Genomic DNA, 26,676 nt, shown 5'->3' on the forward strand with positions numbered 1-26,676 from the left:
CTCAAAATTTACTCAAGTTATCGTGTTAACGGACGGACAGACGGACATGGCTCAATCAAATTTTTTTTCGATCCTGATTATTTTGATATATGGAAGTCTATATCTATCTCGATTCCTTTATATATGTACAACCAACCGTTATCCAATCAAACTTAATATACTCTGTGAGCTCTGCTCAACTGAGTATAAAAATATAAGGTAGAAATTTTGTGTTTAGTATTTTGTATAAAAACTAGCAGACCCGGCAGACGTTGTTCTGCCCTAAATTTTTATATCTGCATACATTTTACTAAGCATTTTCCGTCTAACTCTCCCTCGCCCCTCTACACTTTTGCCTAATCTTTGTATTCACTCCTCCCTCCGTATTTTTCGCTTCATCTATCTCCATCTTCGTCTCATTCTATCTCTTTCTCAGTCTCCTTCTTTTTCTCATTCTTCTTCATATCTTATTGCCAGTCCCAGAGGGTGGTATGTAATTTGTTCCAGTCCCATTCCGAGTCTCAGTCCCAGTCACACTCCGAGTCTCAGTCGTACTCCCAATCCTAATCCCAGTCCCAGTCCGTCTCTGGTCTACTTCCCGGAAAAAAGCATCGGAAATACTAATATAGGCAAATTTATATACCAAATTCAGGCAAATCGAATAGGACGTATGTAAGTAGGTATGTAGGTATTATTAATTCATGTCTCTATTTCGGCTTCGCATGCATATTTATCAGTTTTGCCAGGTTGATGCGACTAAATCTAATATCACAATTAAAATTACTTTAGAGCTCTCAGCAACAGCTTTCATTTGATATCCAAAATACACACACATTCTAGGGGTGCCCGGGTCCACGTTTTGGTCTATATCTCGAGACACTAGTCACCAATAGGTATGAAAACTACCCTGTACTAAAGCACTCATCAACAGCTTTCATTTGATATCCATATTGTATAAACACGTTTTGGGGTACCCGGGTCCACGTTCTGGCCTATATCTCGAAACCCTAGTCACCGATAGTTATGAAAACTACACTGTAATGAAGCACTCATCAACAGCTTTCATTTGATATCCATATTATATAAACACATTCTAGGGGTGCCCGGGTCCACGTTCTGGCCTATATCTCGAGACCCTAGTCACCAATAGGTATGAAAACTACCCTGTACTAAAGCACTCATCAGCAGCTTTCATTTGATATCCATATTGTATAAACACATTCTAGGGCGCCCGGGTCCACTTGTTGTCCTATTTCTCGAGACCCTAGTCATATGTATCCTGGTCCACTTCCCGGAAGAAAAATTATCCAATATTTTATTCTAGATATAACGCTACCTACGTACCAAATTTCAGGCAAATCGAGCCATATATACGACAGTTTAGAATAAATCGGTCCCTGGTCCACTTCCCGAAAAAAAGAACTTTTCACAAACACCCTCCGGGTTCCTATTAAGTTATCCTAAAAATTTCATGGCAATCTTTCTATCCGTTCTCGAGTTATGGAGTGACAATCAAAATGTACACTTCTTTTTATACTCAGTTGAGCAGAGCTCACAGAGTATATTAAGTTTGATTGGATAACGGTTGGTTGTACATATATAAAGGAATCGAGATAAATATAGACTTCCATATATCAAAATAATCAGGATCGAAAAAAAATTTGATTTAGCCATGTCCGTCCGTCCGTTAACACGATAACTTGAGTAAATTTTGAGGTATCTTGATGAAATTTGGTATGTAGATTCCTGAGCACTCATCTCAGATCGCTATTTAAAATGAACGATATCGGACTATAACCACGCCCACTTTTTCGATATCGAAAATTTCGAAAAACCGAAAAAGTGCGATAATTCATTACAAAAGACCGATAAAGCGACGAAACTTGGTAGATGAGTTGAACTTATGACACAAAATAGAAAATTAGTAAAATTTTGGACAATGGGCGTGGCACCGCCCACTTTTAAAAGAAGGTAATTTAAAACTTTTGCAAGCTGTAATTTGGCAGTCGTTGAAGATATCATGATAAAATTTAGCAGGAACGTTACTCTTATTACTATATGTACGCTTAATAAAAATTAGCAAAATCGGAGAAGGACCACGCCCACTTTTAAAAAAAAAATTTTTTTAAAGTAATATTTTTACAAAAAATTTAATATCTTTACAGTATATAAGTAAATTATGTCAAGATTCAACTCGAGTAATGATATGGTGCAACAAAATACAAAAATAAAAGAAAATTTCAAAATGGGCGTGGCTCCGCCCTTTTTCATTTAATTTGTCTAGGATACTTTTAACGCCATAAGTCGAACAAAAATTAACCAATCCTTTTGAAATTTGGTAGGGGCATAGATTTTATGGCGTTAACTGTTTTCTGTGAAAATGGGCGAAATCGGTTGATGCCACGCCCAGTTTTTATACACAGTCCTCCGTCTGTCCTTCCGCATGGCCGTTAACACGATAACTTGAGCAAAAATCGATATATCTTTACTAAACTCAGTTCACGTACTTATCTGAACCCACTTTATCTTGGTATGAAAAATGAACGAAATCCGACTATAACCACGCCCACTTTTTCGATATCGAAAATTGCGAAAAATGAAAAAAATGCCATAATTCTATACCAAATACGAAAAAGGGGATGAAGCATGGTAAGGTAAGGATTGTTTTATTGACGCGAAATATAACTTTAGAAAAAACTTTATAAAATTGTTGTGACACCTACCATATTAAGTAGAAGAAAATGAAAAAGTTCTGCAGGGCGAAATAAAAAACCCTTAAAATCTTGGCAGGTATTACATATATAAATAAATTAGCGGTATCCAACAGATGACGTTCTGGGTCACCCTGGTCCACATTTTGGTCGATATCTGGAAAACGCCTTCACATATACAACTACCACCACTCCCATTTAAAACTCTCATTAATACCTTTAATTTGATACCCATATCGTACAAACTCATTCTAGAGTCACTCCTGGTCCACCTTTATGGCGATATTTCGAAAAGGCGAACACCTATAGAACGAAGGCCCACTCCCTTTTAAAAATACTCATTAACACCTTTCGTTTGATACCCATATCGTACAAACAAAGTCTAGAGTCACCCCTGGTCCAGAAAGGCCCACTCCCTCTTAAAATACTCATTAACTCCTTTCATTTGATACCCATATTGCACAAACGAATTCTAGAGTCACCCCTGGCCCACCTTTATGGCGATATCTCGAAACGGCGTCCACCTATGGAACTAAGGATTACTCCCTTTTAAAATACTCATTAACACCTTTCATTTGATACCCATATCGTACAAACGCATTCTAGAGTCACACCTGGTCCATCTTTATGGCGATATCTCGAAAAGGCGTCCACCTATAGAACTAAGGCCCACTCCCTCTTAAAATACTCATTAACTCCTTTCGTTTGATACCCATATTGCACAAACGTATTCTACAGTCACCCCTGGTCCACCTTTATGGCGATATCCCGAAAAGGGGTCCACCTATAGAACTAAGCCCCACGCCCTTTTAAAATAATCATTAACACCTTTCATTTGATATCCATATCATACAAACAAATTCTAAAGTCACCCCTGGTCCACCTTTATGGCGATATCTCGAAAAGGCGAACACCTATAAAACGAAGGCCCACCCCCTTTTAAAAATACTCATTAACACCTTTCCTTTGATACCCATATCGTACAAACAAAGTCTAGAGTCACCCCTGGTCCACCTTTATTGCGATGCCTCGAAAATGCGTCCACCTATAGAACTAAGGCCCACTCCCTCTTAAAATACTCATTAACTCCTTTCGTTTGATACCCATATTGCACAAACGAATTCTAGAGTCACCCCTGGCCCACCTTTATGGCGATATATCGAAACGGCGTCCACCTATAGAACTAAGGCCCACTCCCTTTTAAAATACTCATTAACACCTTTCGTTTGATGCCCATATTGTGCAAACAAATTCTAGGGTCACCCCTGGGCCACCTTTATGGCGATATCTCGAAACGGCGTCCACCTATGGAACTAAGGATTACTCCCTTTTAAAATGCTCATTAACACCTTTCATTTGATACCCATATCGTACAAACGCATTCTAGAGTCACCCCTGGTCCATCTTTACGGCGATATCTCGAAAAGGCGTCCATCTATAGAACTTAGGTCCACACCCTTTTAAAATACTCATTAATACCTTTCATTTGATACCCATATCGTACAAACGCATTCTAGAGTCAACCCTGATCCACCTTTATGGCTATATCCCTAAATGGCGTCCACCTATAGAACTATGGCCCACTCCCTCATAAAATACTCTTTAATGCCTTTCATTTGATACACATGTCATACAAACACATTCCAGGGTTTCCCTCGGTTCATTTTCCTACATGGTTATTTTCCCTTATGTTGTCACCATAGCTCTCAACTGAGTATGTAATGTTCGGTTACACCCGAACTTAACCTTCCTTACTTGTTATATATATAGATATATCCTTCTACACAGAAGTAGGGAAGAGTGATCTCATACTTACATTAGGTACTCACCACTCAAACATTAAAATTTTGTTCTACTGGATAGTCTAGTACGAATGTTTATGTGGTTGTTTCAATTTTAAAAACTTTCCAGAATTAACTTAGTTTAAAATTAGCTGTTTTTTTTTACATCTATATACATATACGCTTAAACTTTATATGGACTGATAAGCGTTAAACTTTATCTACACTTCTGAAATTGCTGCGCAGAAAATTACTTACTTACTTACTTAATTGGCGCTTAACCGTCTAAACGGTTATGGCCGTCCAACAAGGCGCGCCAGTCGCTCCTTCGCTCCGCCAACCGGCGCCAATTGGTCACACCAAGGGAGTTTAAATCGTTTTCCACCTGGTCCTTCCAACGGAGTGGGGGCCGCCCTCTACCTCTGCTTCCATAGGCGGGTTCCGATAGAAACACTTTCTTGGCCGGAGCATCATCTTTCATTCGCATAACATGGCCTAGCCAGCGCAGCCGCTGCGTTTTAATTCGCTGGACTATGTTGATGTCTGCGTATAGCTCGTACAGCTCATCATTAAATCTTCTTCGGTACTCGCCATCGCCAACGCGTAGAGGTCCATAAATCTTTCGAAGAACTTTTCTCTCGAACACTCCCAAAGCCGCTTCATCTGCTGTTGTCATGGTCCATGCTTCTGCCCCATATAGCAGGACGGGTACGATAAGTGACTTGTAGAGTATGATTTTCGTTCGCCGAGAGAGGACTTTACTTTTCAATTGCCTACCTAGTCCAAAGTAGCATTTATTGGCAAGATTGATTCTTCGCTGGATTTCAGTGCTGATGTTGTTGCTAATGTTGATGCTGGTTCCCAAATAAACGAAGTCTTTTACTATTTCGAAATTATGGCTGCCAACAGTAGCGTGGTTGCCAAGGCGCATATGCGCTGACTCTTTGCTCGATGACAGCAGGTACTTCGTTTTGTCCTCATTCACCATCAAACCCATCTTTACCGCTTCTTTTTCCAGCTTGGAGTAAGCAGAACTAACAGCGCGGGTGTTTAGGCCGATGATATCAATGTCATCAGCATATGCCAGTAATTGCACGCTTTTATAGTATATTGTTCCAGTGCGGTTAAGTTCTGCAGCTAGTATAATTTTCTCCAGCATCAAATTAAAGAAATCGCACGATAGGGGGTCACCCTGTCTGAAACCTCGTTTAGTTTCGAACGGCTCGGAGAGGTCCTTCCCAATTCTGACTGAGCTGATGGTGTTGCTTAGCGTCATTTTGCACAGCCGTATAAGTTTTGCGGGGAAACCAAATTCAGACATAGCGGCATATAGGCAGCTCCTTTTCGTGCTGTCGAAGGCGGCTTTAAAGTCGACGAAGAGGTGATGTGTGTCGATTCTCTTTTCACGGGTTTTTTCCAAGATTTGGCGCATTGTGAAAATCTGGTCGATGGTAGATTTACCAGGTCTGAAGCCGCACTGATAAGGTCCAATCAGCCGGTTCACGGTGGGCTTCAATCTTTCGCACAATACACTTGAAAGGACCTTATATGCGATATTAAGAAGGCTGATTCCACGATAGTTGGTGCATTTTGCAGTATCCCCCTTCTTGTGGACTGGGCAAAGAACACTTAGATTCCAACCGTCGGGCATGCTTTCATCCGCCCATATTTTGCTAAGAAGCTGCTGCATGCGCCTTACCAACTCCTCGCCGCCGAACTTGAATAGCTCCGCAGGCAATCCATCAGCGCCCACGGCCTTGTTGTTTTTCAATCTGGTTATTGCTATTCTAACTTCGTCATAATCGGGCGGGGGGACATATATTCCATCATCATCGATTGCGGGATAGGGTTCTTCATCTCTGCGCGGTGAATTGCTGCCTCCATTTAGGAGAGCAGAGAAGTGTTCCCTCCATAATCTAAGCACTCTCTGGACATCAGTTACAAGGTCGCCGTTTTCATTCCTACAGGAGTTTGCCCCGGTCTTAAAACCTTCCGTCTGTCGCCGTATTTTTTGGTAGAATTTTCGGGCGTTATTCCTGGTGGCTAGCAGCTCAAGCTCCTCGCACTCACGCCTTTCTGCTTCTGCTTTTTTCTTCCTGAAAAGGCGTCTCGCTTCCCTTTTCAACTCACGATAGCGTTCACACAATCCTCTTGTCGCGCTCGCTTTTAACGTAGCCCTGTAGGCAGCGTCTTTTCTTTCGGTTGCAACGCGGCATTCTTCATCATACCAGTTGTTTTTTTTCGTGGCCTCCGGTAACCAATTTTTTCCTCGGCGGCAGTATGAAGTGCTTTGGAGATATGCTCCCACTGCTCCTGTATTCCTTCAGGATGAGTTGTGCCCTCAGAGAGCAGGTGTGAGAGTCGAGTTGCGAAATCATTGGCAGTCTGTTGTGATTGAAGCTTTTCGACGTCTAGCTTTCCTTGTGTTTTTTGTTCCTTGGTTCGGGTGCGTATTTTGGCTGCAACGAGATAATGGTCCGAATCGATGTTAGGTCCTCGGATCGTGCGCACATCTAAAACATTGGAGGCATGCCGTCCATGTATCACAACGTGATCGATCTGATTGCGAGTATTTCGATCAGGAGACAGCCATGTAGCTTGATGTATCTTTTTATGCATGAACCTCGTGCTTGATATGACCATGTTTCGAGCACCGGCAAAGTCAATCAGCCTCAGTCCGTTAGGAGAAGTTTCATTGTGTAGGCTGAACTTTCCGACTGTAGGGCCAAAAACACCTTCTTTGCCCACCCTGGCGTTAAAGTCGCCGAGCACGACTTTTATATCATGACGGGGGCAGCGCGCGTATGTGCGTTCTAATTGTTCATAAAAAGTGTCTTTCACCTCATCGTCTTTCTCCTCTGTCGGCGCATGGGCGCAGATGAATGATATATTAAAAAATTTTGCTTTTATTCGAATAGCGGCGAGACGCTCGTCCACAGGCGTGAACGCCAGCACTTGGCGACAAAGTCTCTCTCCCACCACGAATCCGACGCCGAAACTGCGCTTATTCGCATGGCCACTCCAATATATGTCACAATTTTTGATCTTCTTTCTTCCTTGCTTCGTCCAACGCATTTCTTGGATGGCGGTGATGTCAGATTTTGCTTTGACGAGGACATCAACCAGCCGGGCATCTGCACCAATCCCATTCAGGGAGCGGACGTTCCAGGTGCATGCCCTCAATTCATTGTCCTTCAAACGTTTGCCATGGTCGTCATCAATAGAGAGTGTATTTATCCGAGGCTTGTTGTTATATTTCATTGGAGTATGGTTTTACGTGGCGGGTCCCAAGCCCAGCGCACAACCCGCTCAGCGGGGGTGAAAATATTACTTGGCACGTTTATATAGCGAGCCGCTTGCTCCAAGACAGACGCCCGCTTGCAGCCGCACCTAGAGGTGTACAGACGCTGCCGATGAAATCTCCCCCCGGCTAGCCCTTAAACCGATTATGTCAGAGTGGCCTAGCCAGGTTGTCGCCTTCTCACATTAGCTCACCGCTAAACGGGTGTTTAGCGGCTACCCAGAGGATACTTGGCCGCAAGCGACCGGCAGTAGTGAGCTGCTTGAACCGCATGCAAAAGAATCGCTCTGGCCATTCCCAGGTGAATGGCGGTCAGAAGCTTTCCCCACTTTCGTGGACTTTTACACACGGCCCCACCCTCCATGCGCAGAAAATTAGTACTCCTAAATTTCAATACGCATTATACTCAGATGCAACTGAAATGTATGTCTTTAACCTCTACACTACCTATATGTATTACCTCTACAAAAGGTGTGTATCCACTATTCACCGCAATCGATTCAGTTATAGGTTGTACACTATGGCCAACAGAGGTGTGTGTCTCCGCTTTTCCATACAACCCGTTCTGTAGCTAGTTATTTAAGCACTGCCGCTAAATGGGTCTCCTAAACAATATCTAAGCGATGAGAAGCGTTTTTTTTACCCGCAAACGTAGACGTATATACGTGTAAAAAAAAAACACTGCTATTATTGGTTTGAATATTTCCCACAAAATTTATATGTGCGAGTTAGCTCAGTGCGTAGGAGCATTTAACTGCAGAGTTGAGTAACTCGACTAGTTTTGGCAAACTACCGATATGTTGGCGTTATCGATATTGTGACGAATATTAGCAACACTAAGGGATACTATCATATCTAAGCCGATACTGAGCAGTGACTTGCATGCACATAACCAAATTAATGACTATGTCTACACATATGTCCATACAAGCAGTGGAGAGTAACGCACAAACACATGCATATATCTGAGATACTCCCAAAAGTAGGCAATTATTAATTATTTGTGCAAACATCACTCACATATACACGCGCATATGAGAAGCTATACACGTGCATCTATAGTTATAATTTTATAACTGGTAACTAAGTAAATTCTGGAAACGCCTAGAAGTATGGAACGAGGAAATCGAAGAGTATAAAAGAGCGCAAGATAAGCAATCAGAATCAGTTTGATTTAAGTACACTATCTGTGGAGAAGTAGTAGTGTTATTGTGAAGTACTTGAATAAAGGCCATTTTACATTATTGAATAGTGGAGTTATTTATTCAACAGTTCAGTGATTCGAACGTTAGTAGAAGGTTGCAAATAAGCGGAATTGCACTAAATTCGTTACAATATTATCGATATTCCGGCTCTATCGCCGCCATCGATAGTTAAGCGTGATTTCGACCATTCGTGTTGTTTATCTGGAGAAAAGAACATTTTTGGCTAGATTTAATTTGGTTGTTTATTTATTTCATTTTCTGTTTTTCTACATTGTTGCTTTATTTCGTTTTGGATGAGACAACTAGCGAATCCTTTTGCCATAGGTGATAAAGTATCATTGAACTGTGAAGCACATTTTAAATTTCAAGTCTCTAGCACACTGGGGAGCTTTTAAAAACCGAAACCAAATCTCGTATGAATTTTCATTTTATGTCGACCTATACTCCATCTGTTGGAACTATTTTCTCGTTTTGTAAAAACGTATTTAAGTTTCTTACTTATTTAAAATTCAATAGCTAAACTCTACATGCTCTGTATGGATTCTATAAATATCTCAATCCCCAATCAATCTAGACTAACTTTTTATTCTAAATGTTGCATTTCAACCTGGCCCAAAGCTCTGTTCAACGTATCAAGTCCTGGGTTATTGGGAGGTTAATTAAAACTATCTCGAAATGCCCAATAACGCAGTACTTTCCATATGTATGAAGTTTCCAAAGATATATAAATATCTCAATCCCCGTCCGATATTTTTCAGATCGGTGCCCTCTATTTCCCCAAAATTTTAATATACCTCCAAACTATGTAAAAAGTTTCAATTCTCTATCTCAAAGGGAAGTTAATTAAAAATCGATTTTAAAATTTCCAAATTCGGGTGAGCTTTTTAAATATCACGTTCCCGGCGCCATCTAGCAACCTCCAAGTTTCATGACAACACCTGAATCTGAAACACCCTAATGTGGGTATATTTGCAAAAAAAAAACACATGCACACACTTTCCGCGAGCTATTCAACAACCGTTAAAGATAAGACATAAGACACAAATAATAAAAAAATACAAAAATTTTATATTTTTCCGATTTTGTCTGGACATTGCTGCACTCTGTTATTGTTGTTGTTTCCCTTTTATTGCTGTCACTGCTTTGTTTCGCTTCATTTGGCCACAACCGCAGGACAATCACTGTTTGCGTGTGAAACTCTTGGGCGATTGTTATTATTGTGTGTCACAATTCGAGAGCGACAATTGGAAGACCCGACCGGATCATGCGGTATGCAGTGTGGAGACTGGACTACATATGATAAAGGCCATTAAGGATGTGCGTCTGCATACACATGTAAGTAAAAAGTTTTTACATTTTTTACAGACACGTTAATATTGCAATTACATATTGTATGTTTGTATATATATGTGATTGGTTTTTAACGGGATGCTTGTAGTAATTGGATATGTTTATTTATGTATGTTCTCTTATATGAATGGTCATGTGTTTTTGTAAGAAAGTGTTCATATTAAAAGTTGAGTTCAATATTATGAGCAGCAGTGTGAGTAAGAAAACTAACCAAACACAAATACAAAGCGAGCAAAAAACAACACACAATGAAATGAATGTGCACATGAGAAAAGTATGCACGTGTGTGAGTATGCCAGTCCATTGTCCGTTAAAGGAAAGTGAGATTTTATTTTTATGGTTCATAGTAAAGGACTCGAGCTAACAGAGCCAATGTTGACAATTCATTTGCATGTAAATCACTTTCAATGCGTTTTGTCATGGCAGCGCAACAAACCCAATAAAACAATTGTCTTTTACACAGAATTTCAGCCACTCAGGCCTACATACATACGTACACACACGCATGCATACACATTGAAGTTTACTCGAATGACTAAATAGTAAACAAATGTGATTTTACAAAAGTGCAGAAAAATATGAAATTTAACGCTTAAACTCTTTTACGAATAAGCTAAACACAAAAATCGGCAAAAAAAAGAATATCCAAACAAACCAAAATATTACCAAGTGTAATCGATAAAAGTCCTAAAGGCTCAGAACTTGTAAAATTTCAAAATTCTGCACCAGCAATGTTGGCAATTTATGGCTTCTGTGCCAATGCGGATGTATTCAGCAGGCTTTTGTGCTGCAGACCACATTGCACTTCCGTTTCATCTTAGCAAAATATGTTTCCACTTACGCCCCGATTCTAGTGTGGTAACAACATTCTTCACCAGGGTAACGAAATCATGTGGCAACTTTTACACCCTTTTGGTATTCTACCCGCGTAAGCGGATAATTGTTTACCCACTAAAGCTGGAGTCATTGGTGACGTATGTCGTATCGCTGTATCCATATCCCTAACGTAATCAGCTGTTTATCGTTACGACGGTAAACCAAAACCCAATTGGTTGGCTACGATACGGTTACGACCTTAGCGGCACCAATAATCGATTCAATTGATTCTCATAAGGTTGGTCGAATCAGCTGTGAAAAGGTTACCGATACGGTTACCGATAAAGCACGAATGTCTTCAGCTTAAAATAGGAGGTAACATCGATGTAACCACACGACAGCTGTTGTTTAGAAAGAGGCAAAACTGAAAAATAAAGAACTGTAAGCGCAAATAAGTAAAGCTAATAGTAAAAAAGTGTTGCCTCTTGCTATGCATATTTGTTTACATTATGTACTTTCACAGAATAAATTACAATATACCCATGTAGAAACTTATAATGCATAATATGCATATACACATCGTCCCGTTTATTCGTTAACCTCGTATCTACAAGTGAGACATTTTCGGACAAAGCGAACACGGTTGCCACACCATGTTTTCATTTGGGACCGAAATTCATCGAAAAAAAGGACCACATTTTTGTTTTATTTTATTAGTATAAAATACAAAATTTTAGGATGTTTTCATATAAAATTTTACTAAACATAGTGAAGACTTTCCTTTAGTTCAAGCTGAACAAACAAATATATGTGCATGCAACCAAAAATTGTACTATATTTTGACATAGGATAAGTCTGTATCTTTCACCAACCAAACGTTCTGAACCTAGTTTTGGTCACAAAGCTCTTGGTTCTAGCATTATGTTTGATTGCAATGCAATAAAATGTATAGTGCAGTTATACTATGTTCAAACAGAAAAATAAATTGAGGCAATATCAATTCAAATTGAGTGGTGTTCATACAACTCAATTTAGCTTACACAATAGTAATTTGATGGCCGGTTGGCTCATCTCTACAGCAACAACATACCTGTGTTCAGAATGTCAAAATGTGCGTGTTGAATTAGGTGAATAGAATGGAATGAAAACATAAAACTTTGAAATTTTTGTGTGTTGTAAGATAATGTGTTCAATGTTTTGGTTTCATTTTGAGTTTGCCATCCTCTTTTGACAATTCCTACTCCAGTGAAATGAAAAAAATAATATCAGCTGATGAGATGAGCCAACCATATAGTTGAGCCATGCGCAACTGACGTTTAAATCTACTCAATAAACACACTTTACAAGGCTGTATTTACAGTTTGAAACAATTTATTTCGCAATTTTTTTTAAATTGGCAATTTATTATTACAATTTATTATATGATAAATTGCGTAATAAATTGCCCAAATGGTATAAATTGCCAATATGGCGTGTGTTTGTACCTAGTATTAGGTTTTAGTAAGAAATGGTTCAAAATTTGCGTTCTGGTGTTGCCGAACTATGTATGTGGAAAACTCAGTAAATCATAAATGAAACTAGGCAATTTTGTTAGTGCCTTTTTTTTATAGATGCTTACTTTTTCCCTTAACGTTTAAACTTTATATCAGAGCCTAGATTCAGTAAGTGCGAGTTTTGATCCCAGGCCTCAGGACTTCTGCTAGCACCTACGGGAATAATTTTATACAAAACATTTCTTCCGAAATCACATCTCTTTTGCATTTGCTTCCTTCTGTCTTCGAGTTAAAATATTTCTTGTGCCAATATACTTAGTTTTCAATTACTTTGCGTGGCTTAACACCACAAAAGTCCTGGAATTCCTTGAACTCATTGAACTGGGTGAGAAAGAGTTAAATATCAGCGTGTCAAACGAGAAGTAATGCATAGAATTTCTTTGTACAAGTTTTGAAAGTGCTTGGCTCACGGCAGAGTGCTCGCTATAAGCTATGCTAGGCGAGAAGCAATTTTTATTTTCATATATTTTACAGAGTGTTGTATAACCGATCGAAATATCTAGCCGTTATTTATATTATTATAAAACAAGAATTTTTTTTTATTAGTTGGTTATTTCATCAACTATTAACGACAATGTGTTTGCCAACACGTTTCTTTTTAATGCCAGGTCCTAGGTTAAATGTTATTGTTCTGGTACATTTTATTGACTAAGCAATTTTTTATGGTGAGAGTTCCATTGAAGTAAATTCAAAATTATATGGAGGCTAACGAGAGTGTGGCGAATTTTTGGGCAATATTGTGAATTTTTACTTGAGTGAAAAAGAAAGAAAAGTACCAATCGTGGCTACTGCCTAAAAAGGATCAAAATTGAAGAAAAGGAACCAGCGGACCAAATGGGGTTGGAAGGTACCATTTTTGGTCCAAACGGACCAAAGAAGAAAACTACCTTTCAAATTTCTCCACAGACACTGGTGAGTTTTTCAGTGATGACAGCGTTACCCCTTGGGCCAGAATCGCGGATAAAAGAACTGGTAACGATATTCGGTTACAAAATGACTGGGTACTATTTTACCGGTAACGCTCAGAATCGGGGCGTTAATGTAAGTATGTAAGTATTTATGTGTTTGTATGCGCTCTTTGATGCAGAGCTTGTATGTGAGCCTGAACGGAATGTTCCTGCCACAACGGTAGTCTTGCTAATAGCAAATTTTGTTGTGAATTATAAGGATCTTAGGTTTTGTAGGGCAGCCGTCCAAATTATGTTTTAATGCGTTTAGGATTCCTTTCAGACAAAACGAAGCGGTAATGGTAATTTAAGAAAACAAATTTTATAACGCATAGTAGAATCGACTGATAAAGAAAGAAGAAACTAATGCGGCAGTTACCCACCGACGTGTGCCGTACGTAAGGACGTTTGTCGTACGAAGCATGTTTGACCGAACTCTCAAGCCCGTAGGAATCAATGTGTGCGTCTGTGTACATGTACATAACATATTTGTGTGTGTATTGTTTACAGATAAGCACTGTTGCCATTGACCATTTTGCATGTATGCTTATGGAAACATCAACTTTTTCCAATTTAATTTTTGATATTGTAAAAGGCCGGAATACATATTAAATAAGTATAAATAGATTAAATATTTATAATCAGCACTTTTACATAATTATTTCGAATTATTTCCACAATTTTTCAAACTTTAATTAGGCGTTTTTGCATAAAATTGCAAACGGTCAAAAATTAGCGCACAAAAGTTTACTAGGCAACTCTGTCTAGTGAGAGAGCGATCAGCTGACACGTTCTTACGGAAAAAATCAAAATTGTTTTGATTTCTACGTTCCGGGCTACGTACGTACGGGCGTTGCACGTCGGTGAGTTTTCGTTTACATTGCACACTCATAAGATAGGTCGTGTCAGCTGACACGTTTTTTCTACGTACGTTCGTGGGTAACTGCCGCATAAGGCGTAGCGCGCCTTACAAGCTAATGGCTGCACTAATGTCATCAGCACTTGAGTAGATATATAGATAATTGTTGAGGTTTACACTGCCACCATTTCTCTATTGTATCCTCATCTCCTGCATATCATCCAAACCAACGTCCACGATGAAGCCTATTAGTTCCTTTGGCTTGAAAATTTGAATGTGGAAATGCTGTGGCCATGGTGAATCCAAACCCTTGGCTTTACGTCTTGAGATTGCATTACACTCAAAGAGGATATGTCCTGCTCATTCCGCTGAACATTAATAGAATCGGCATGTGTCATTCGATTGCCAGTTTAATTTCTGCAAGTTGCTATTAAGACTGCAATGTCCTGTAATAATAGCTGTTAGAATTATTGGTTTTTTTTTCGAAAGGCCCATGATTGCCTTATAGCTATTTGTACTATTACCTCCTAACAGTAACTTTCATTGTCTTAAACTTGGCGCATTTCGCCAGTGGTCTTCTCTTTTCAGTGTCTTAAATGCCTAAATAGTCCAACTGACAGAAGTGGCTCAGGGCCAATAGGTCGTGCAGTCGCTGCCTCGCTTGCCAGGCTGTCCGCCTGCTCATTACCCCCCCCCCCCTCCCTCTCCGTTCAATACAACGTTGTAAGGTCCTTGTTGGTTTAGTTTTTCCACGCACTCCGAGACCAATGCTAACTTTATTTCGCACGCCGAAATTGCCTTGAGTGAGGCTGTCGCTGAGTATGGCAATGGTTTTCTTGGAGTATCGGCGTTGGAGGTTCAACACAGCACACTGACTTCTGGCGTATACTTCTAACTCCAATCCTGTCTGGTGTTTTCAAGCCAAGTCTTGCTGCATTTTATGTAATGTCCCAATTCCTCTTTATATCTTTTGTGAAATACTACCTGGGGTTTTCCTATTCCCTATTTGCAATATTCAGGAGGTTTCGCTTGACTAACTGCTTGATTGATATATGCAGCGGAGTATGCATAGCCCCTTGATGCACACACCCCAGTTCTCGATGCCCAGGCTATCTAGCCATAGGTTGTCATGAGTTTTACTATCATGGTATACATCCATCCAATGATTTGCCTGCTAAACATTTGCATACAATATTGGACATCGTGGCCTTTCAGGGAGTAAAAGTATTGCTTCCATGAGAGCTTGGTGTCAAAGGTGACAAGTACTTTACTTCGGTTCCATTTGCTACTGCCACGCCATCTATCGTTATTGGGTTTTAGGGTTAAAAAGGCACTTCCTCTGGTTAAGGGGAGTTGGCCGTATTGATGGGTGCATGTTAAGCTCCATACTGGCGCACCATCTCTTCGTTATGTTTGATGCTCTCTGTATTATATCACAAATCGCGCTCTCGAATCTACACCCTACAATTATTGCTATATCGTCCGCCAAGCCCCGGAATCTGATACCTGAGTAGGCCAGATATGTTTTTAAAAGCTGATTGGCTTCCTGCGGGGCAATATCTACTTAAATATCTTAAGGTTAGTTTATATCTGCGTATACATCCTCCAAGCCTGAGAAGAAACAAAAATTTATTTTAGTTGTTTGCCATATCTTATTTTTCTAAAAAAAACCTGACGGAAACGTTGAATTAAATAACAAAAAAAAACATTACGAAATTGCCTGACGGTGATGACGTGGCGGTTATCGAAATGGTAATGTCACAATATGGCAGTAATTCTTTCCTTCTTTTCAGGCCTTCCCAATAAACAAAAATAATAATTAAATAACAATTATTGAATAACAGTTATTATTTACCGGTGTTAAGCTCATTAATTCCCAAAAAATCTTAACTAGTGGCTTTTGGTTGAAGGAGACACTGTCCTTAGTATTCACGCTTCCTACGATAGCTCGTTCTGTCATTTCAGTGTAACCCCAAATAATTTTTTACGTCCCTCCCACAAATTTTCAGCCTCAGAACAGCGCCTTGCAGCTGGACTGCTCCATACACTTTTGCTGCGGGGAGGTGTTGAACCTTAAACCGGTCCCAGGACGTAACTCTGCTGCACATTCCGGAGAATAATCGACCTCACACGGTCATACTCTTGTCAGTTTGTCACGTGTAAAGATGGTTGCACCGTTTAGGCTGGTCTGTATTAGAACCCAACGCTCGTTGTCCCCGAAACGTCTACGAAGCTTTTGTGGCTCCCTACTGCTCGACTTCAAGGACGACCCGCGGTTCACACTCAAGCTTACCTCCGCCACCTTCTAGAAGCAATGCTGCCCAGATCTGGCCGCTGTTGCCTACACCAAACAGCGCCTCCAGCTAACGCGGCCGCTCCAACACATCACTACCAACTACGTAGCATCAATGGAAGCAATTCCGAGCACCAGCTTTTGACCTCTTCGCGCCCCTCCTTTTCCGGCACACGCACTGGCGTTAGAAGGACTCATCAACTTCTAGTCCTCCACACCATGTGCTCGGTATGCCAGCTAAGAATATTTATGATCGCGACATCGGTCCAAGCTCATGCATTGGCCGTTGCCACCTTCACAGGTTGAGGATGTCTACACACTAAGTAGATTATTGCTTTTTTAAATAGCCCGCAGGGATAGTGCTGGCCAATTCGATAATCACTCTCGCAAGGAAATAACTTTGCGGGGATTCCGTTTAGCCACTTGCTAATACTAAAAAACCAACCTTCACGAAGCATTTTCACACTTTTATAATATCATCTATGGGTTCCGGTAGAGCTATGCGATCAACCTGACTAAATTTCTTGGTACACTCTGCTTGCGACTGCTATTCAAGCTACTATTCCCGCATCCTGTAATAATTGAATTAGAGTTGCCTATTCTTTGGAAAATGTACAGCTCCAGCTGGCCTACCATTATAAAGTTCTTAAAGCAACCCTCTTAAGTATCCATCAAAGGGGGTGTTATGTTATTTTAATGTAGCATATTGAAGTAAATATAAATCCCTAGAATTCCCTTAAGGTCGCACTATGAAATTTTAGTTTGCTCTTTCATTCCCCATATTCTTACAAGCCAGCTACCTTAGGACTTAAATCATTTTAAAGTTGCGAACTCATTCTCTTATTTCCTTTTTTATGCTGCGCATACAAAATTTATATATTCACATCATAAATACTAGTTTTTATGGCTTCTTATTCTGGGCATTACTTCACGCCTTTGGAGAGATTCGGTTTTGTGCGTATGCAAATCTGATCAAAAGGTCCGCCTGAAAATGTTACTGCCTTCTGTTTTTACTGTTAACTGAACTTATTTCTGTTTCAGATTTCTGTGGTTAAAAAATTCCATGCCAAACTAAGATGAGCTCCAATGGGGCGAACCATAAATTACGTAACGTTCCGATGGGGTAGGGGTTAAGGTCAATGCTACGCTCTATCAAGTCACTATTCCCCACCAAACTTATTTATTTAAACTTGCAAAGTTTAAAAAGAAAGGAGCTCATACGACTGGTTTTAAATTACAACATTTTGATTTAAATTTTAGTCCATAAAATTTCAATTTTTCAAATCAAGAAGCACTAATACGAAAACATTACGGTTTAGATTCAAAACTTAATGTTTAAATGTGAAACCAAAAAATACTACAAATAAAACAGTTTTACATGTTCTTTAAACCCTTGATTGTATATTTGAAACCTTCAAAAACTTGAACTAAAACATTTATGTTTAAACTTTAGACCAAAAGTGGTTATTTTAAACCACAGAGTCTTCAGTTAAAACTTCTCGGTTTAAATCTATATGCACAAAAAACCCTAGGATTAACCGAAATTGGATCGCGTTGTCGTTTTATCGGAGTCTGATGCATAAAAGGGATCTGCAACTTCCAGCTGGAACTAGGTAGAGCCGCTAAATTACAAATAATATTTGCTGTGCTTTCTTTTCGAATCTTGCTGCCACGGGCAGTGCGGAAAGCCATTTCTTCACTCTGAATTCTAAAAGCATCTGCCATTAATTGACATTGGTTATTTGAAATGTGATGTTTTTTTTTTTGGCCTTAAAATGCTCTAAAATTTCTTCTTATGTTTTTTTGAGCTATGCGATAGTTTTGACACAGTCGTTTAAGAAAAACAAATAAGGAAGGCTAAGTTCGGGTGTAACCGAACATTACATACTCAGCTCAGAGTTTGGAGGAAAATAAGGGAAAATAACCATGTAGGAAAATGAACCTAGGGTAACCCTGGAATGTGTTTGTATGACATGTGTATCAAATTAAAGGTATTAATGAGGGATTTTATAGGGAGTGGCCCTTAGTTGTATATGTGAAGGCGTTTTCGAGATATCGACCAAAATGTCGATTTGCTTGATTTCGATTTCGCCCTGCAGAACTTTTTCATTTTCTTCTACTTAATATGGTAGGTGTCACACCCAATCCAATCACCATGTTTCATCCCTTTTTTCGTATTTGGTATGGAATTATGGTATTTTTCTCATTTTTCGAAATTTTCGATACCAAGATAAAGTGAGTTAAGATAAGTACGTGGACTAAGTTTAGTTTAGATATATCGATTTTTGCTCAAGTTATCGTGTTAACGGCCGAGCGGAAGGACGGACGGTCGACTGTGTATAAAAACTGGGCGTGTCTTCAACCGATTTCGCCCACAGAAAACAGGTATCGTCATAGAATCTATGCCTATACCAAATTTCACAAGGATTTGTAAATTTTTGTTCGACTTATGGCATTAAAAGTATTCTACACGAAATAAATGAAAAAGGGCGGTGCCACGCCCATTTTGAAATTTTCTTTTATTTTTGTATTTTGTTGGACCATATGATTACCGGAGTTGAATGTTGACAAAACTTACTTATCTAATATATAAAATTCTTCTGTCACGGTTTTAGAGGCTGAACTCCTCCGAAACGGCTGAACCGATTCTCATGAAATTTTGTGAGCATAATGGGTAGGTCTGAGAATCGGCCAACGTCTACCTTTTTTTCGATACGTGTCTAGGGTCTTGAGGTCAAAACGTGGACCCGGGTACCCCTAGAATGTGTTTATACAATATGGATATCAAATGAAAGCCGTTGATGAGTGCTATAGGACAGGATAATTTTCATACAACTGGGAGGCTAGGGTCTCGAGATATAGCCCAAAACGAGGACCCGGGTACCCCTAGAATGTGTTTATACAATATGGATATCAAATGAAAGCTGTTGATGAGTGCTATAATACAGGATAATTTTCATACAACTGGGAGGCTAGGGTCTCGAGATATAGGCCAAAACGTGGACCCGGATACCCCTAGAATGTGTTTATACAATATGGATGTCAAATGAAAGCTGTTGATGAGTGCTATAGGACAGGATAATTTTCATACAACTGGGAGGCTAGGGTCTCGAGATGTATCCCAAAACGAGGACCCGGGTACCCCTAGAATGTGTTTATACAATATGGATATCAAATGAAAGCTGTTGATGAGTGAGTTATTACAGGATAATTTTCATACAACTGGGAGGCTAGGGTCTCGAGATATAGCCCAAAACGTGGACCCGGGTACCCCTAGAATGTGTTTATACTATATGGATAACAAATGCAAGCTATTGATGAGTGATTTAGTACAGGATAATTTTCATAAAACTGAGAGGCTAGGGTCTCGAGATATAGCCCAAAACGTGGACCCGGGTACCCCTAGAATGTGTTTATACAATAAGGATAACAAATGGAAGCTATTGATGAGTGATTTAGTACAGGATAATTTTCATAAAACTGGGAGGCTAGGGTCTCGAGATATAGCCCAAACGTGGGCCGGTGAACGCCAAGACAATTTTTTTACATTATGGATATCAAATTGAAGTTGTTAATGGTGCTTTAGTACAGAGTAAGTTTTATGTCGCTGGGTGACTAGGGTCTCGAGATGTAGGCCAAAACGTGGACCCGAATACACCTCGAATGTGTTTTTACATTATGGGCATCAAATTGAAGCTGTTGATGTATGCTTTAGTACAGAGTAAGTTTTACACCGCTGGGTGACTACGGTCTCGAGATATAGGCCAAAACATGGACCCAGATACACCTCGAAAGTGTTTTTATATTATGGGTATCAAATTGAAGCTGTTGACGTGTGCTATAATACAGAGTAAGTTTTACACCGCTGAGTGACTAGGGTCTCGAGATATAGGCCAAAACATGGATCCGGATACCCCTAGAATATGTGTGTATTATGGATATCAAATGAAAGATGTTGCTGAGAGCTCTAAAGTTCATTGTAATATTCGATATAGTCGCATCAACTTGGCAAAACTGATAAATATGCATGCGAAGCCGAAATAAAGACAAGAATTAATAATGCCCACATACCTATTTACATACGTCCCATTCGATACGCCTGAAATTTTGTATATAAATTTGTCTATATTAGTACTTACGATGCTTTTTTCCGGGAAGTATACCAGAGACGGACTGGGACTGGGACTGGGACTGAGACTCGGAGTGGGACTGGAACAAAATACATACCACCCTCTGGGACTGGCAATAAGAGATGAAGAAGAAGGAGAAAAACTTGAGAGAAAAGAAAAAAGAGAAGGAGACTGAGAAAGAGATAGAATGGGACGAAGATGGAGATGAAGCGAAAAAGACGGAGGGAGGAGTGAATAAAAGGATTAAGAAAAAGTGAAGAGGGGGAGGGCAGAGTTAGACGGAAAACGCTTATTAAAATGTATGCAGATAGGCCAAATTTACGGCAGAACAACGTCTGCATGGTATGCTAGTATACTGTAAAAATATTCAATTTTTTGTTAAAATTTGACTTAAAAAATTTTTTTTTAAAGTGGGCGTGATCTTCATCCGATTTTGCTAATTTTTATTTAACGCACATGGTGTTCCTGCCAAATTTCATGAAGATATCTTCAACGACTGCCAAATTACAGCTTGTAAAACCTTTAAATTGCCTTATTTTAAAAGTGGGCGGTGCCACGTCCATTGCCCAACATTTTACTAATTTTCTATTCTGCGTCATAAGGTCAACCCTTCTACCAAGTTTGATCGCTTCATCCGTCTTTGGTAATGAATTATCGCACTTTTTCGGTTTTTCGAAATTTTCGATATCGAAAAAGTGGGCGTGGTTATTCCGATTTCGTTCAGTTTAAATAAGGATCTGAGATGAGTTCCCAGGATTAAGATACCTCAAAATCTACTCAAGTTATCGTGTTTACGGACGGAAGGACGGACGGACATGGCTAAATGAATTTCTTTTTTCGCCCAGATCATTTTGATATATAGAAGTCTATATCTATCTCGTTTAGTTTATGCCGTTACGGATTACCGTTATGCGAACAGAATTAATATACTCTGTGAACTCTGCTCAGCTGGGTATAATAAAAAATTTTTTTACTTTTATATTGACTTATTGTTTGCTACATAGCCATATGAAAGATTAGATATACATTTAACCAATTGACCTGAATTTTTCATGCTTGGTTAAAATTATTTCGCCAAAAAACTTGCTGTCTCACATTGTCTCTACTCCTTTCTCGCTTTTTATTATAACGGCATAAACTTTAATGCATACTTTTAGGTGGATTTGAATATGCGCATCGGCATTCACAGCGGTTCAGTGATGTGTGGTGTTTTAGGCAATAAAAAATGGCATTTCGATGTTTGGTCCAACGATGTGATAATAGCAAATCATATGGAATCTGGCGGTATACCAGGGTGAGTATAAAGATTTTTGAATATTTGCTCGAATGTAAGTATGTATGTATTTATGTAATAAACTTTAGAAAAAAGGCCAAATTAGCTTTCACTCAGCAATTTGTTTCCAAATTTATTTAAGTTACTCGCGTTATTTATACTTAGATATGATAGGACATTATTTTATAGAATTTCTCTGAACATATATATATATATATATATATATATATATATATATTGTGGCGAATATGCCATTAGTAAAAAAATGATGTACAAAAACAATAGCAATTTAAACACGGGACACAGCTACGCGCACATGTATGCAGCAGATAAGAACGCAGACACCAGAGGGTGGTCAATGTATGAGAAATCGGATATTTGATGTCTGACGTTCTCAGTGAGCCATATGACAGCCCAAGTGGAGGTCATCATGGAATCATGAAGCTGCTGGAAAAAATTATGCAGAGATTCAATTGGGTTTGTTGCCGTCATTTGTTCACTGAGTGTATTGCCAACTGCGATGTTTTCAAAGGGCCCAAATATCGAAGTCATGGTCAGATGAAGCAACATAACTCAGGTGCACTATTTGAAAAGATCGCAATTGATGTTGCTGGTACATTACCTACAAGAAAACGCGGAAAAAATTCGTACTGCCGGTTATGAATTATTTCAGCAAATGGCCATAATTAAAACCAATCCCAAACGGACTGCGATACGAGGATCGCAGCAAAAGTGTTTACGAACAATTGGGTTCCTACGTATGGTGTACAAGGACCAAGGTAGAAATTTTGAGTCCGCTTTGTTACAAGAAATGCTTAAGATATTGGGCATTCGTAAAACTCGGAAAACTGCATTGTATTCTCATTTCGATGGTATGGTGGAACTTTTCAATAGATCCTTGGAAGAGTACTTAAGGAAAATAGTGAATAAATTTCACAAAGATTGGGGCACAAAAAGGTATGTGCTTTCTCTGATAGCCTTGCGATCGGCAGTACAAGATGCAATGATTCAAAAGATGATTTTGGACAATAATTTTCAATTGCCAGCGTACTAGAAGTTTGGTAAAATCAGCGGTAATACGTGCACTGCCCATTGAAACTTCTTAATTTATGCAGGTTCTGTGGATTTGGCAAATCCTTTACTACTGAAAACTTTTCATTCGCGGTGCAGATGTCCTGTGTTGTAACTTGATGCCCTAAGTAACTTACTTACTTTTTAAACAGTGAACACTTTTTGGACTTCATTTCAGACCAGCACCAGCAGGTTCGTTAGATGTTCCTTCTGAATACGATGATGTTGTCTAGGTACACCGAAATTGTTTTTCAATGTAGCTCCTTCCGTACCTAGTACAAAGGTCGCTAAAGAGTAGCTGGTGCATCACATTGTCCAACGGGCATCACTGTAAAGTCCATCTCTTATGTTGCAGGCTATTTTCTTCATGTCTTCTACCTTCATCACTACTTACCAGTAGCCACTTTTCAAGTCCAAGCGAGTCCAGAGTGTAGTTAATTCTAAAATTTCCTTCATTTTTACAAGAATTGGCTTATGGTTCGATTACTCCTCTGGCGCTCATTTTTGTATGATTAAGCTCACTGTCTCTCGCCTAGCCAATAGAATACCACGACGAGCTAGGCGGCCCCCCATCCGGTCAGGGGGGCTTATAATATACCCGCAGCATGTATGCTTGTCGTAAGAGGTGACTAAAATACCAAATTGATTCAAGGGATTGTGTAGCGCAACCCTTTTGAGGCGTTTCTAGCGCAACAATTTGTCAACTCACCTATTTACCCGTGACTAATACTGTTACTGTAACAGACGAGGCTCTGGCGACCCCAAGTTCCTCACGGATCTAGGGGGTAGGAGGGAGGGATTGCCTTGAAAGTTTCATGTGGTCATATTAAATCGTTCCCGAGATGGTGGGGCTGGTGCCTTAATGGTGCTTGTTCTGGGAGTAACCTCATCGCTACAACAACAACAACAACAACAACAGGAGCTAGGCGAATTGGTCTCACGTCACCAGTCTCGATCTGTGTTTCCCAATTAGGATCGGGCCTGATTTGGAACAATGCTGTTCAAATATGCTTGCTTATTCTATGAGAACTTGTTTTGTCTAATTCCGATTATCTCTTTAATTCTTGTGTCCATGCAGTGATATCACTCGAAAGATCAACATTCTCCTGGAGCTGTTCGCAAGTAAAAACTACATCAACTTCTTGGCATACTCCCAATAGAGCTCCATTGGCAAGTTTGATCAGTGATTTGTATTCATTGCCGCGATACGTCCATATATTTTTGTCATAGCCAGGGTTTTTCGTATTGGTATTTACCAACAATGCACAATTTGCTTGTCCCATAATCCCCTTTGCCCAGATTATTGCTTCCGATATTCGTGGTATTTGCTGTGTCTCCTTTATAAGCTCTCTTTTACTGCTGTAGACTTTCTCGCAGTCGAAATTAGGCGGCACAGCCGTGTTCTTAATTATAACGCATCGTCTTGCTTTGCATTGCGAAAGTCAACCTGCGGCTGACTCGCTTTAATTTAATGATTGAGTTGACTTGAGTGACCTGTGTTGCGGCACTTGTAACATTTGATAACTCGGCATTTTCCTGTTGCGGTTCCTTCAGTGCTCACAAAATAGTGTCTACCTGTTTGGCCTTTATAAAACTCTGAAGTTGTACCTTCTTGGTGTCATTCGCGAGTGCGCCCGCATTTGCAAATGTGCTAGTTTTTCGAATTCTGCCACGAACTCCTGTAATGTTTCGTTTGCCTTTTGAAATCGGTTCTGTAACTCTATTTGGTATATCTGCTTCCTATGCCCACTGCCATCTCGTCTCTTTACAGTGCTTATCAATGTCTCATAGTTGTTCCGCTGCCCTTCTTCCCGCTCATACTTTCCGAATATGAATTGTAACATTCTGAATACCAATTCTTACTTTCTTAATATGGATTACATTTTTCTGAATATGAACAGAAAAAATTAAAAAATACAAGGCCCAATATACCACCGGGGGAGTCTAGGCCGAGCTTCTCTTCCTACATACATACTCTATACTATCTCCGAGCGACATCTGCAAGGCAGATGAACTTTCTCTGATTGGCTTTTCATGGCAGAAATACACTCGTGGTGTTTGCCAAACCACTTCCAAGGACCAAAGTGTCCGTTTGAGAAAATATCACATTTACTCTAATGCAAATAATAACTTCAATGTTTCAAATTTTATTGTATGTACTTCAATTGCCCTTTACAGCCGCGTTCATATATCGGAGGCTACTTTGAAGTGTCTGAATGAGGCATATGAAGTGGAGCCGGGCAATGGAGGTAGTCGAGACAATCACTTAAAGATGTTGAACGTCAAAACGTACCTAATAAAGCGCACCGAACCGTTAAGGTGAGTAGTACGTAATAAAGATACAACTTAAAAACATTTTTTGTCATTATTAAGACACTCACTGTTTTTTTATACACAGCTGTACTTGTACACAGGGTATTATAACTTTGATTGGATAACTGTTCAATGTACAGATATAAAGGAATCGAAATAGATATAGACTCTCACATATTAAAATCATTATTATCGAAAAAAAAATTGACTAGGTCCGCCTGTTCTGGAGTCAGAATAGACCGGTATTGAAAATGAGCGAAATCGGACAATAACCACGCCCACTTTTTCAATATCGAAATGGAAAAAATTAGATAATTCAAAAACGAATACCACTAAGTTAATGAAATGTGGGAGGGGGTCTATGACGCAAAATATAAATTTAAAAAAAATTTTGAAATATGGGCCTGGCACCACTCACATTTAGAAGAAGAAAATTTTAAACTTTAAACCTAAAGATATTACATTGCATTTGGTAGATACACTATCCTTGCCAAATTATATAGATTGAGCGAAGTGAATCAAAATCGTTAAAGACCACGCACATTTTTCCTTAAGGTCTAACTCTAACAAAGTTTGCAAAAACTCTATGGTATTTACCTACATTTGACTGATATTCTACTCTGTAGTGGTATGGTTGAGATAAGAAAAAAACTTAACTAAATCTTGAAAATGGGCGTGACCCGCGCCTTATTTAAAATGTACGAAATCGGACTATAACCACGGCCCCTTTTTCGATATCGAAAATTTCGAAAAACCGAAAAAATGCAATAATTAATTACCAAACACAGATAAAGCGATGAAAGTTGGTAGGTGGGTTGACTTTATGACGCAGAATAGAAAATTAGTAAAATTTTGGACAATGGGCGTGGCACCGCCCACTTTTAAAAGAATGTAATTTAAAAGTTTTGCAAGCTTTAATTTGGCAGCTGAGTATGTAATGTTCGGTTACACCCGAACTTAGCCTTCCTTACTTGTTTTTTTTTTTTTACTCTGTAAAATACTTTTAATGCCACAAGTCGAACAAAAATCTCCCAATCCGAACGAAATTTCGCAACACAAGCATTTCAAGTGCACAGCTGGGTGTATATTGTTTG

General features: G+C 39.4%; 1 protein-coding gene across 4 annotated transcripts in view; it reads left to right on the plus strand.

Annotated features, from left to right (window-relative positions):
• Ac78C (adenylyl cyclase 78C) overlaps positions 1–26,676 on the plus strand; it is a 202,605-nt gene that overhangs the window by 145,894 nt on the left and 30,035 nt on the right. For 3 of the 4 annotated variants that reach the window (XM_067788196.1, XM_067788199.1, XM_067788197.1), the window contains exons 10-12: positions 10,151–10,312; positions 22,083–22,219; positions 25,448–25,588. In XM_067788196.1, coding sequence (XP_067644297.1) covers positions 10,151–10,312; positions 22,083–22,219; positions 25,448–25,588 — 440 coding nt within the window. The remainder of the gene's footprint in view (positions 1–10,150; positions 10,313–22,082; positions 22,220–25,447; positions 25,589–26,676) is intronic. The other variant, XM_067788198.1, reaches the window with a different exon arrangement.

The sequence above is a fragment of the Eurosta solidaginis genome, chromosome 5 (genome assembly GCF_040869045.1).
Source record: "Eurosta solidaginis isolate ZX-2024a chromosome 5, ASM4086904v1, whole genome shotgun sequence".
Classification (NCBI taxonomy): domain Eukaryota; kingdom Metazoa; phylum Arthropoda; class Insecta; order Diptera; family Tephritidae; genus Eurosta; species Eurosta solidaginis.